This window comes from Leucoraja erinacea, chromosome 29 (genome assembly GCF_028641065.1).
Source record: "Leucoraja erinacea ecotype New England chromosome 29, Leri_hhj_1, whole genome shotgun sequence".
Lineage (NCBI taxonomy): Eukaryota > Metazoa > Chordata > Chondrichthyes > Rajiformes > Rajidae > Leucoraja > Leucoraja erinaceus.
Genome location: NC_073405.1, coordinates 9,710,931 through 9,724,221, shown reverse-complemented (window position 1 = coordinate 9,724,221; position 13,291 = coordinate 9,710,931). Strand labels below are relative to the sequence as shown.

At 42.5% G+C, this 13,291-nt stretch overlaps 1 protein-coding gene across 7 annotated transcripts in view; it reads right to left on the bottom strand.

The window, feature by feature from the left end:
- The window catches only part of dot1l (DOT1-like histone H3K79 methyltransferase), an 80,210-nt gene that overhangs the window by 51,898 nt on the left and 15,021 nt on the right, over positions 1-13,291 (bottom strand). For 6 of the 7 annotated variants that reach the window (XM_055658551.1, XM_055658553.1, XM_055658554.1 and 3 more), the window contains exons 2-4: positions 4,618-4,661; positions 4,082-4,156; positions 241-328 (exon numbers count right to left, since the gene is read on the bottom strand). In XM_055658551.1, coding sequence (XP_055514526.1) covers positions 241-328; positions 4,082-4,156; positions 4,618-4,661 — 207 coding nt within the window. The remainder of the gene's footprint in view (positions 1-240; positions 329-4,081; positions 4,157-4,617; positions 4,662-13,291) is intronic. The other variant, XM_055658552.1, reaches the window with a different exon arrangement.

Genomic DNA, 13,291 nt, shown 5'->3' with positions numbered 1-13,291 from the left:
TCTCAGACTAGTTTGTGTACTCATCTGGAACCTAGATCTAGCTAAAGTTGAGATACATGCACATTGTAAGAATGGAAAATTAACTAAAAAAGCGGGGAAACAAAAGAAAATTGGCCAAGGCAATGAAACCAATAAAATCGAAGATGGGTTTTGGGCTGAATGTTGGACAGCTTACATTTTTTAATTAATGGTAACTTTTGTTTAATTGTTTAAATACAGTAAATAATTAAAATCACTCACCAACTGCTGAATGCTATCCATGGCCCGGTTGTACTTATCACAAAGCTTTTGCATACTCTCAAAACTAGAAGAGTAAGAGTGTAAATAACTGAGAAACCAAAGTGAACATTGAGTAAATACGTTAAATGATTAATCATCTTGGTTATATGAGAGAGTATTTACAAATGACTAAACTTTGACATGCAATCTTCGACCTCCAGTTTCACTGTACATAAAAACATGTACCGTGAATACTCTGAATAAGGATCTTTAAGAGTCAACATAAAAGTCAAAAATCGAACTATGATGAAAATAAGTATTTGTCAGATCCCAGTCATTTTCAGATATTTTTAAACCGCTCTAGTGAAATTTGTTTTATCAAAGTCTGTAAGTAAATTATCAAAGCCTGTAAGTAAATTATCAAAGCCTGTAAGTAAAATATTCATGCTCTTCTAAACAAGTCCAAATGGATTTTGTGGCTTTCTTAGCTTTATAGATACATCTATGGAAACAGGCCCTTTGGCCTACCGAGCCCGCCGAACAACGATCACTCTTACACAAGTTTTATTTAATACACTAGGGACAAATTACAGAAGCCAATTAACCCACAAATGGGCTCTTCAATGTAATGAGGAAGGAAACCAGAGCATCAGGCTGCGGAGGAGCAGCAGCCAGACTAGCGAGTGAGTGGATTGGCTGAAGGAAGGTTTTCTCCTAGGTGAGTAAAGTTCGGGAGGTTTAAAAAGAGCGCCCGGGGCAATAAGCGAGTTTGGTATTCCGACTGCGCATGCCCGTGTCATAGGTCACTAGCTACAAAGTCTCGGCAACGGTGGTGCTGCATTATGTGCAGGCTTGCGTTTCTTCCGGGGTGCTCTTGTTGCTGCTGGGCCGTCCCCGTCCCCTCCCCAGTGTCCCGTCCGGAGGTGTCCGGGGTGGTGGGGCGGCCCCGGACTTGCAGCCACTGGCTCCAGCTCGCTGCTGCCGGGTTGGCCTGCAGCCCTCCACCTCTATCCCCCTCCCCTCGGTCTGACACTGGGATCCTGCAGAAGATGGATGAACTGGCAGGGGGTACCATAGGGGCAGAACGCAGTTCAGCCAGGCCGTGGGTGAACTGGCACTTGTCGCCGTAGCAGCCCATTGGGGAGCGAGTCCCTCTGTAGTTGGAGCGAGGTTGGGGTTGGGCTGGAGTTGGCGCTGGCGGTGGGCCTGGGGGCCGGTGTCCCATTGGTCCAGACGTCTCCAGTCGCCACTCGAATGGGGGGGAGACTTGAGTGGGGGGAGAACCGGGGACGGTCCAGTGGCAGTTCGGCAGCGCTTGCGGCTGCAGGGACATGGGTTTGATTCTGGCTGCAAATGAGGTGCAGTTTGGCGGATGTGAGCCCGTCCAGTCACCCCCCCCCCCCCCCCCCCCCCGCCCAATCTCTACCAGCAATCAGAAGCCAACAGAGTAGGAAATTACAGTTGCAAATCACAGGGCCGGCGGAAGATGAAATTAAACATACTTTGGATTGAAGCCTTCAAATGTTTTGAGTAACCAGTGAAGAAACAACTGCATTCAACATCAAACTAATTTAATTTAATCTTGTGGACAACAAGAGACATTTTCTTTATTCAATTTACATCCACAAAGGTTTTTGGAGAATTTGTAAATCTACAAGTCAGCTGAAGAAATAAAATCCACCACAATTGCCCAGTCTTCAGCCAAATAATGGTCACGTAAGCAATCTCAAGCAGGAAAATTAAAGCCAAGCATTGAAAATGTGAGGCAAACATAAATGTGCAGGTTATACAGACGGAACATTGATACGGTTACAGAGTACTGTGTTCCTTGACTAAATATTCAGAGAATGAGAATTGCAATACCACAATTTGGATGCAGTGTTAAACAATTAGAACATGCGAGTAAGAACCTGGCAGAGGGGTCAAAAAAACAATTAGTTCAATGAATTGCAATAACACACCACCTAACTATGCAGTCAGGATTCTGGATCATTAATCACGAGACAAGTTTGAATATCACAATGACACCCGTTTAATTTTAGTTCAAGTAATTAAATTAAGTTGGAATGTAGCGTCAACAACTGTAATTCTGAAACTTCAGTAGACCATTGCAAAAGCCTACTTGGTTCACTAATAACCTTTGGACAAGAAAATCAGACACGTCTCCTCACCTCAACACCAATGAGGTATGGACAATAAATGCCAGCATTTCCAGTAACATCTTTGTTCCCTGAATAAATATATATATATTTTTTTCAAATGCATAGATGCCCTTGCATAAAGAAAAGCTAATCTCAGTATAGTCCGACCAAAAAAAATCCCAATTCAGGTAGACTCATCTACATAGAAAATCTCTTAATTCTACCAAATCCATCAGCAGTTCATGTAAATAGCCCATAATCCTCTGTGTCTCAAAGTCTTTCAAGTAAATTTCATATTAAAGAACCCTTACACAAACTTTACTAATCACCACACAAAGAGTATTTAAGAATGCACTATTTTTAGAATCTCATGTCTGCCTATTCCAATAAGTGGCTCCTAGTTTTCATCCCTTAGAATGAACAATGCAGTTTTGAGAAAATCTAAGAAAAAATTGCTGGAAATATTCAGGTCAGGTCACATCTGTGCAATGGAAAATAGAGTTAGCATTTCAGTTTTTGTTTGTTTTGTTTTTAATATTCTAGGATGGATATATGGAATTTGTTCAACTGTCTTAATTTCCACTATAGGTCGGTCTGTTACAACACGATTGTTGTGTTGTAAGAAATCCCACATTATAGAAAATTCCTTTGAAAACAAATTGTGTCAAATAGGGAGGAGGTGGTTAGGGACTAGAAAGTGCTTGACATTTTTTTCCTGCAGAATTTGCAAGAACAATTTTTTTTAAAATATTGGAAGTTAAGTTTGATTACTGCAAGCTAAAATTATTGAAAGTTGTAGGTTACATTGTTTAATATAGTATAATTGCACCAATATCAATCAAAGTCATTGCTTGTTAATTTCACTGCCCACAAGCGGTGAAACTAACTGATAGCCTCTATGGAAACAGTTCTTCGTCACTGTGACAGTTTTTTTTAAAAACCAAGACAGTTTTCTGCTCATCAATTTCCAAAGTAACTTAGACACGAAGAACCACAGATGCCGATTTATTTTAAAAAAACGTGGCCGGTCAGGCAGCATCTGTGAAGAAAGTGAATAGGTGATCTTTCAGGTCGGGACTCTGTTTCAGACTGCAGAAGAGTCCCAATCCAAAAAAACACTTTATTCTTAGAATAAAGGGGAGGTCATTTAAGACTGAGGTGAGAAAAATCGTTTTCACCCAGAGAGTTGTGAATTTATGGAATTCCCTGCCACAGAGGGCAGTGGAGGACAAATCACTGGATGGATTTAAGAGGGAGTTAGATAGAGCTCTAGGGCCTAGTGGAGTCAAGGGATATGGGGAGAAGGCAGGCACGGGTTATTAATAGGGGACGATCAGCCATGATCACAATGAATGACGGTGCTGGCTCGAAGGGCAGAATGGCCTCCTCCTGCACCTATTTTCTATGTTTCTATGTTACCACCTATCCATTTTCTCCAACATTTTCTATCCTCCAAAGTAACTCAAGTGGTTTTCTAGTTACCGTTTGAAATAGTTTCATGAACAATTCGGCTTGCATATACAAATAGTGTTCCCCAATTCATCAGTCGCATTATATCCCATTAACATTATGGAAACACACGATATAGCAGAACTACCTGTACTCATAAACTAGATATAATATTCTAAAATAACATACATCTCTTCAGCATCAGCATGATTCACATTCAAATGTTAATTTAATTGTTAATTAAATTCAATATTATCAGAAGACATCCTTACCATTTGGTGTCATAGTCCACTAGCACGTAGTTTTCCATAGCAAGCTTAAGGTCAGGGACTTCTTCACAAACCCATCTGAAATAAAATATGATATATGTTCAGCTTCTTAATAGGCATCTAAGTGGCTGTCAGAATGACACAGCTGCTGCCTCATAGCGCCAGAGGCTTGGGTTCAATCCTGACAGGTGCTGTTTGTGTGGAGTTTGCATGTTCTCCCAATGTATCCTCTGCATGCTCTGGTTCACCCCACTCATCCCAAGGCCATGCAGGTTCTTCCCATGCAATCCCCATAATTAATTAATTAATTCAATCGACCAGGGTATTGAACAAAGATATGCATCATGGCGGTCTTTGCCTGGGGTGGCTGAAAGTATGATTTTAAATGTGCGTGCTCCATTTATCAAGTATTTAACCTGATTCTTTCAGTTTCATTACATTTTAGAACAAATCCTAATTAAAATATACATCTAAATTACAAGAGATAACTGGAATAAAGAATACAAAAAAAATAAAAATAAAACTGCTTCAATTCTTACCGGATGGTTTCGATAATTTCATGAGCAGCGTCATGATGTTTGTCCTACAAAGACAAAAATACAACAATATGACAAATGCAAGATCATTAAGGAGTGAAACAATTTGCTGTGCAATTAATAAGCGAGTTCGGTTTTCCGAAAAACGCAAGGAATCATGGGATTTATCAAAGGTCAACTCTATAAAGAAAAATCAACGTAGCGCTGTCGATACAGTGAGTATAGTTTGGGTCTGATTTTTTTTGTCTTATTTCTAGCTTAGGTGAGACATTCTCAGCAGCTGCACGCACACAGACCCGGCCTCATCCGCAGCCCGGATCGAACCCGGGTCCCCGGCCCCCGCGGAGAAGAAGCACCAACCCCAGCTCATCTCCGCCTCTCCCACCGGACCAACCTACAGCCCTGGACCAACGACACCAGCGGCCTCAGGCCCACAGCCAGCGTGGAGAAGAAGTCAACTCCAGCTCAACCCTGTTCCAACTCCAGAGGACCCCACTCCCGATCGTTCGCTACAGCGACAAGTGCCAGTTCGCCCACGGCGTGGCCAAGCTGCGCTCCCTCAGCCTCCACCCCAAGTACAAGACGGAGCCATGCCGCACCTTCCACACCACCGGTTTCTGCCTCTACGGTACCCGCTGCCACTTCATCCACAACCCCGAGGGGGGAGCGAGGGCCCCGGCCTCATCTGTGCCAGAGCCCCAGCCTGGGCTCAGCCTCGTCCGGCCCGGCGCTCGACTGGGCCGCGCTGCGGGTGGCCTTCAGCCCCGACCTGGAGTTGGTGCTGGCCCGGAATCTGGGCTTGGGCAAGCGAGTGGGAGGTTGCTGCTGCTGCCAGCACCACCAGCACCAGCAGCTCCAGTGGGCGCCCGGCCTGCCCATGACCGGCAGGAGCCCATCTGCAGACTCTCTCTCCGACCAGGTTGACTCCAGCAGCAGCGGCTCCGAGTCGCCAGTCTTCGAACAGGGCTGGCAGCTGCCCATCTTCAGCAGGATCTCGGTGTTGGGCTGAGGGAAGGGGGGTGGAGGTGGAGAAGAGAAATGAATCAGGGTATTGCCTCTCCCAAGCTGTGATTGGGTGTCGTCTCCCATAGGGTGTCACCCTCCCCTCTGGCTTTGTGGGGGCTGTTGTACCCTAGTGTGAAAGACTGGAGGGGGCAAGGGGCCGTGGCATCTTTCCCATTGAGAGAATGCAAGTTTGCAACAGCCACTGGAAAAGGCGAGAGGCACAGCCGACAGTCACCGGCCCGCCAGGGAATGCCCCCCCCCTCCCCCCCCGGCCAGAGCCGAGCCAGCGGACAGGGATGGGGACGGCCCAGCAACAACTCAACAGCACCCGCAACGCCAGAGACCCGACCATGGATGAAACGCAGGCCTGCACACCACAGTTGCCGAGAATGTTTATAGCGAGCGACCTATGACTTGGGCATGCGCAGTCGGAATACCGAACTCACTTATTAAATGCAGATACTCCTTTGACAAATAAGGTATGGACTTAAAATATGGATGTGCAGAAGTCCCTTAATAATGGTTTAAATCTTAACTGGGTGCAGCTCAAATACACAGGAGTGCCTAAAATATTTGCAATATGAATACTAACACTAAACTGAAATACATGTAGGTTAGTTAGCGGCAAGCGTACGCCAGCCAGTTAGGTCACACGGATTTGCTCTGACCGCACCTCATATCGATAAATCTGCCAAATACAATATGGTAATCTCAAACCTTGAAAAAATAATTTCACATTGTTTACTGAGGGTGGTGGTTGTGAGAGTGAATAGATCGGGGTGGGAAGAGGCAATGGAAAGGAGCCTTTGAGGATTTGCATTATAGAAGAAAGGAGCTTCCTGGTTTTAATTCTTAAATGGTCCAGCCCTAGTTGCAATATACTCTATTAATCAGAAGTCATCCAAAGGACAGATTTTGCACAGACACTCTACTAAATACTTGTCAATACAAATACCTTGGTTAAATCACCTTCAACAATTTGAGCTAAAAGGAAATGCAACTCATGTCTGCCTCATTTCATAGATTTTTTCCAATCATGTCTGAAATCTTTTGAACCATAGTGCCATTCTGGAGATTGCTATATTTGTCTCCAAGTCTCAAATGTCCTCCAATATGCACTATTCCGAACCGAATACAAATTCCAATAGTCAATCTGCTAGAGACGAAGATCAGTTTGCCATTAGCTTAAGTATGAATCTTATGTCCAAAGTGGATGACATCATAATTTACAGTGGTCCAGAACTTGCTGATAAATACCATAGCTCTACTTGAAAATGCAACCAAGTTCTGATTTCAGCTTAAACCTATCAAAAGACAAAAATACCAGAGGAATCTGTTGCCAAACACCCCCACTGGATTATCCATGGAGTCAGCAAAGCACAACGTGCATGGGATCTCCATGCCTACTCATCTGAACAGAGATTTTAGGGCTCCAAGGAAGAAAGGTAAGAATAAGGCATCTTATTCCTCAGCCATTATGTGGATCAGGCTTGCACAGATTTTAGGAGCCAAACTTGAATTCAAACTTAAGGCAAATTTAAGTTCAATCTTTTGAAAATGAATTCAGTGAGTAAGACTAAAACCAGTCTTAGGCAGCAAGTGACAAATTTATACACAGCAAAATCTGGTCCCTTAATTCCATCTGCCACTGTATCTGTCATCTCTCATTCAGTTTACATTCCCTTTGATGTTTACAGCTGTGTCGCAATATCATCTGCAAATTTGGATTTATTATAATTTCATCATCAGTTCCTATTAAATTAATCTAAGATTCCTTTGTGCAGGTTCTTAAATTTCTCTGCAGAAAGAACAAAGTTTGGATAAAAAGGAAATGTTGGAAATATGTAAAAGGCAACAGATTCAATAAAACAAATCTATGAAAAATTAACGTGGATCAATCAATAAAAGAATCAGTTAACATTGCTTGACCTTGTTAACATTGTTTAACAAATGGTGAACGTGGTTTTATGATCTTTCGTCAAAAGAAGAAAAGGTGAGAAAACAAGCATGTTTTAAGATGTAAAGCAGGGAGAGGGTTGGAGAGAACAAAGGGAATGTCAATGACAGTGGACACCAAGGCAATCCAGAGGGTATTGAATAGAATGGTGTGTGAAAGAGGGCGGCAAAGGTTTGTTAACACCAACTGCTTTGTCCAATGAGACGCAGGAAAACAGAGCAAAACAAAATACTGGAACTGAGTGTTAATTGGAAATATTAAATAAAATAATATTCTGGAAGTCAGGTGGCATTTCTGAAGGAAGTAAACAAAATTAATCAACATTACAGGTCAAGGACCTGGCGGCGGAACTGGTCAGTTTTGACACACACTGGAAAGGTTGGCTATCCGATTGCTGAATTTATTGTCGAGTCCCACTCAATAGCTGCAAATGGCCGTCTCAGAGGATGATGCGTGCTTATGCTTGTGTTATGCTTCATTGGAGCAGTGCGAGCTTTTAAGAAAGAGATCAGAGTTTGAATGGGATGGAGAATTAAAGTGACAAGCAACTGGAAGCTTATGGTTGTCCCTGTGAACGGAAGAGTTCTACAAAGAAGTCACCTAATCTGCATCTGATTTCTCCAATATAAATACGACAACAAAGTGAGCACTGAATGTTGCTCGTTAAATTGATATACAAGTAAATCACTACTGGTTTCCCTGAATGGTGGGCAGAACAAAGTTAGAAAGGAGAGTGTTACAAGAGAAGGTACAGCGGTGAGTTGTTCAGGGCTTGGAAGACTAAAAGATAGAGTTGAGGAGGGGGCTGCTCTTAAACTTTAACTACTACCTTCTCTCTACACAATTGCTGAGCATTTTCAGCATTTGATTGTAGATTTCCAACATCTGCAGTTAATTGCTTTTTAATCAGCAAAGTTTTAATTTAATAAAGTACCTAACATTATTGCCTACTTGTCTTTAATAACCTGCGTTGTCCCTTCATTAAGGGAGAAAAACCTTGTACGGTTTTAACATTTGCACATTTTAATAGCAGCATTTTGTATCTCACTGCACTCTCTGCACCTGTTGTTTCTCCAATTCATTTTACTTTGACATGCCTCAGTCTCCCCTTGGATCCTTAAGTGGTGCCTTTGCACTATTGTGGCTAAATTCTGGATTTGTATAGTCAGAATTTTGACCATACATCCTTTGATCTTCACGGATATCCCCAACAGGTGTTCATAAGTTTTCCATTAATTGATTCACATGGTTTGCGGTCTATTTCTCACAGTGAAAAAACTCTGGCCCGCTTCCTACAAACTCTAAATCAACTTCAAATCAAATTTTGATCACGTTATTACTTGTATAGGGTCAATCAACACAGGTTCATCAATCATGAAATGCAACGTGTCCCAGTTCAATCTCTTCAGATCACACCCCAACAGCAGAGTCGGCTGCCAGTGTGGCAGTACCGTGGTGTACACACAGGAGTGAAAAGGCCCAGAATTTCCTCGCGGCAATCGCAGCAGTTCGCCTAGCTGTATCAGAGTGCTGCCTTAACATCCCGGCATGACAACTCTAGCATCTGGTTGTGCTCAAAACATACAACAGTTCAAAAGTGGACATCCAGGAGTCATTCAGTGTGGACCATCAGCAACAGAAATGTACTCCACTGTTAATGTAATAAGAAACCCCAGCCTATTCCTCATGTTAATATTACAATCTAACCAAGGGATCAATCCTGCTACAAGACTACAGAAAAGATCAACACCATAAATTAATTTAAAAATGGAGTGCCAACCTGGTGAAGCCGCCACATAAAACTACATGCATGGTAAAGAGCAAAACTAACCAGGACTAACCAATGCCAAAAAGAATGCATCGGATGAATGCTCTGTAGCTCAGTTAAATTCAGGAGGTGAAACATGAAACAGTTAATACGATGAAATGCTAAGAACATCCCTATACTCCACCATGGAACAATCCAGCGAGTGCTGAACACAAGGGTAAAGAATTTACAAACATGTTCAGCCAGAAGTCCCAAGTGGATGATCCATCAAACGCCTCCCGAGATCACAACCATTATAGAAGTCAGTCTTCTGCAGTATAATTCAGTCCATGCGGTATAAAGAAACAGCTGAGAGCCCAGGAGACTGTCAAAACCCTGAGATTAGACATTGTGATTATAGTAGTAAAGATTTGTGTTCCAGAACGAGCTGTCCCAATACACTGGCAATGCTGATCAACACGAGCAATGAGAAAAATTGCCTACATTATGTCCTGACCACAAAACACAAGAGACATCCAATTTGGATGATTATCACCAGGTCTACTCTCAATCATCGTTTTAATGAAATATTTCATCAGCAATACTATCAAGTTGATCGTGAGCTTGACAATTTCTATATTTTCATACATTTTGTAGCTCCAGTGAATCAGAAAAGTCACAAGTGCCACAATCCAATTTCTCATAATTAACAGAGATCTCAAAATCATTTTAAGTAGATGCAATATTTAAGTATGTGCAATTTATTTAATTGTGCTTGGAAATATCTTCCTCAAATTTTATATTCTTGGTCATGGAAAATAAGATGCAATCTACACGTGTGGGCGTTTGATGGATAGAAGGTAACCAAAGTAAAGTAAGCAAGAAACGTTTTGTCTCCATTGTGAAGTCACATCCAATACTTTTGGACAAAAGTAAATTCCACATCTAAAAATGTACAAGCTACATGCACTTCGCCAAACCATTTCCCATTGGGAAAGAGATATTTTAATTTCAATTTTAACATGGACATAAGGTATTTGGCAGAAACAATGCAAGATTATTTGTATTGGTGAAAATTTGAAGTTTGTGGCGTTAAATTGACAATTTCAATGAAATCAGCAAAGCTGTGGAGGACCAAATTGCTGGATATTCATAGAATATAGAATATAGAATGCAGCTCCAAAGAATCAGTAATGTCACAAACCCCATAACTAAGAGACCTCAAAAACATTTTAAGTACAGTCCCCTCCATAATGTTTGGGACAATGACCCATCATTTATTTATTTGCCTCTGTACTCCACTATTTGAGATATGTATTAGAAAAAATGGGGGAAACCGCTTTGGTCGCCTCCTCCATGGAGAGGCGACTTTTTCCATGTCGCCTCCCCCGTGGCCGAACATCGAGGATCGGTGCGCCCTTTCCCGGAGAAACGCCCTGGGCTTCAGCAGCTGGCGCAGCCAGAGGCGAGCGCTCTGTTCGCTGGCCCGCGGCAGTCTGAAGCTGAGCAATCTGGCAGAGCAATACAGGCCTGGCAGAGCAATACAGGTCTGCGGAGCTCCAGTTGGCGCGGCGTCCAGAGCCTGGGATCCTTCATTGTGGACCCCGGAGATGAGCTCCGGCCGGCGGCCAACTTCTGGCTGCGGGTGACTTACCATCCAGAGCGGGGTCCCTCACCGGGGGTCCCTGGAGAGGAGCTCCGACCGCAGGCCCTGCGGTCTGCGGTTCTTCTAGCTGCAACGCGGTGGGGACTTTAGATCTTCGACCGCTGGCCTGCACCATCTTGAAGCTGCGGTCTCCAGCGGGGAGGCACCGATGCAGGACTTAGCTGGACCTACCTTGTCTGCACATCTGGACGCCCGCAGCGGCGACTGCAGAGTGTTGTGGTCCCGAGCACGGGGGAAAATGGAGGAGGACTGACCAAACTTTGAACCTTCCACCAAAGTGATGAATGCTGTGGGGAATGTTTATGTTAAACTTTTTGATTCAGTATTGTGTGTTTTTTTTTTAAATTGTATCACTGCTGGCAAATTCATTTCACTGCACTTTAAGTGCAAGTGACGAATAAAACGTGACTTGATCATTAAGAAGAGCATTGCTGAGCTTACTAATCGCAAAGGAACTGGCAAGCCAAGGAAGACCTCCACAGCTGATGACAGAAGAATTCTCTCTATAATAAAGAAAAATCCCCAAACACCTGTGACAGAACAGAAACACTCTTTAGGATTTATCAATGACCACTGTCCGCAGAAGACATCATGAACAGAAATACCGTGGCTACACTGCAAGGTGCAAACCACTGGTTAGCCGCAGAAATAGGATGACCGGGTTACAGTTTACAAAAAAGTACTTAAAAAGAGCAACCATAGTTCTGGAAAAAGGTCATGTGGACAGATGAGACAAAGATCAACATATCAGAGTGATGGCAAGAGCAAAGTATGGAGGAGTGAAGGAACTGAAGGCCCAAGATCCAAAGCATATCACCTCATCTGTGAAACACGGTGGTGGGGGTGTTATGGCCTGGGCATGTATGGCTGCTGAAGGTACTGGCTCACTTATCTTCATTGATGATACAACTGCTGATGGTAGTAGCATATGAATTCTGAAGTGTATAGACACATCCTTTCTGCTCATGTTCAAACAAATGCCTCAAAACTCATTGGCCGGCAGTTCATTCTACAGCAAGACAATGATCCCAAATATACTGCTAAAGCAACAAAGGCGTTTTTCAAACCTAAAGAATGGTAAATTCTTCAGTGGCCGAGTCAATCATCCGATCTGAACCCAATTGAGCATGCCTTTTATATGCTGAAGAAAAAACCGAAGGGGACTAGCCCCCAAAATAAGCATAAGCTAAAGATGGCTGCAATACAGGCCTGGCGGAGCATCACCAGAGAGAGAGAAGACACCCAGCAACTGGTGATGTCCATGAATCGCAGACCTCAAGCAGTCATTGCATGCAAAGGATATGCAACAAGATACTAAACATGACTACTTTCATTTACATGACATTGCTGTGTCCCAAACATTATGGTGCCCCGAAATGGGGGGGGGGGGGAACTGAGTATAAACACTGCTGTAATTTCTACATGGTGAAAACAAAATGTATAAAAATAGCCTTTATTAAAATCTGATAATGTGCACTTTAACTACATGTGATTTTTTTCTATTACAAATCTCAAATTGCAGAGTACAGAGGCAAATAAATAAATGATGGGTCTTTGTCCCAAACATTATGGAGGGCACTGTATATGCAATATCATTCAATTCATTTCAGACCTTAGAAATATATCCCTCCAATTTTATGGAAAAAACAGATCAGCGTCAAGAGAGGACCAAACTTACGCTACAACAATTTTAAGTTTGGGGGACAGCAGTAAATATATTAGCAATAAAAATTGAATATAATTTTTCTAAAAACAAAATTACTCAAAAACACAGCTTACAGGTCTTGCAACTGGCATGCTAACACAACTTCCGAAATATCCATCATAAATCCATCACATAAAGCAGAGAATATCAGTGGTCTAGAAGCCAAATGCGAAGGGAATGGGAGATTGAATAAATCAATAAACAATATACTTACATACCAGACTGCAGAGTCAATATGAAATTTATTGGACCTTTGAACATTTCAGATATGGCAGATATCACATTTTTTCCTTGTCCAAGCTTTTATTACTACTCTCCAAAAGAAGTGTCCTAACAATAATAAACGAGTTCAGTATTTCAACTGCACATGCCCATGTCATAAGTCATAGGTCATTCGCGATAAGCATTCTCGCCAGCCGAGCTGCTGCGTGTAGAGAGACCTGTGTTTCATCCGTATTTTCCTGTTTTGCTTCTTTGAGGTAAGAAAATACAGATTTCAAAACTATTAACTAGGTGTATTTATGGTTCATTTGAACAAAACTATGACAATTTTGTTGGTTTTATTGCTTTACTAGACCAAGTGCAGACCCGTTGGGT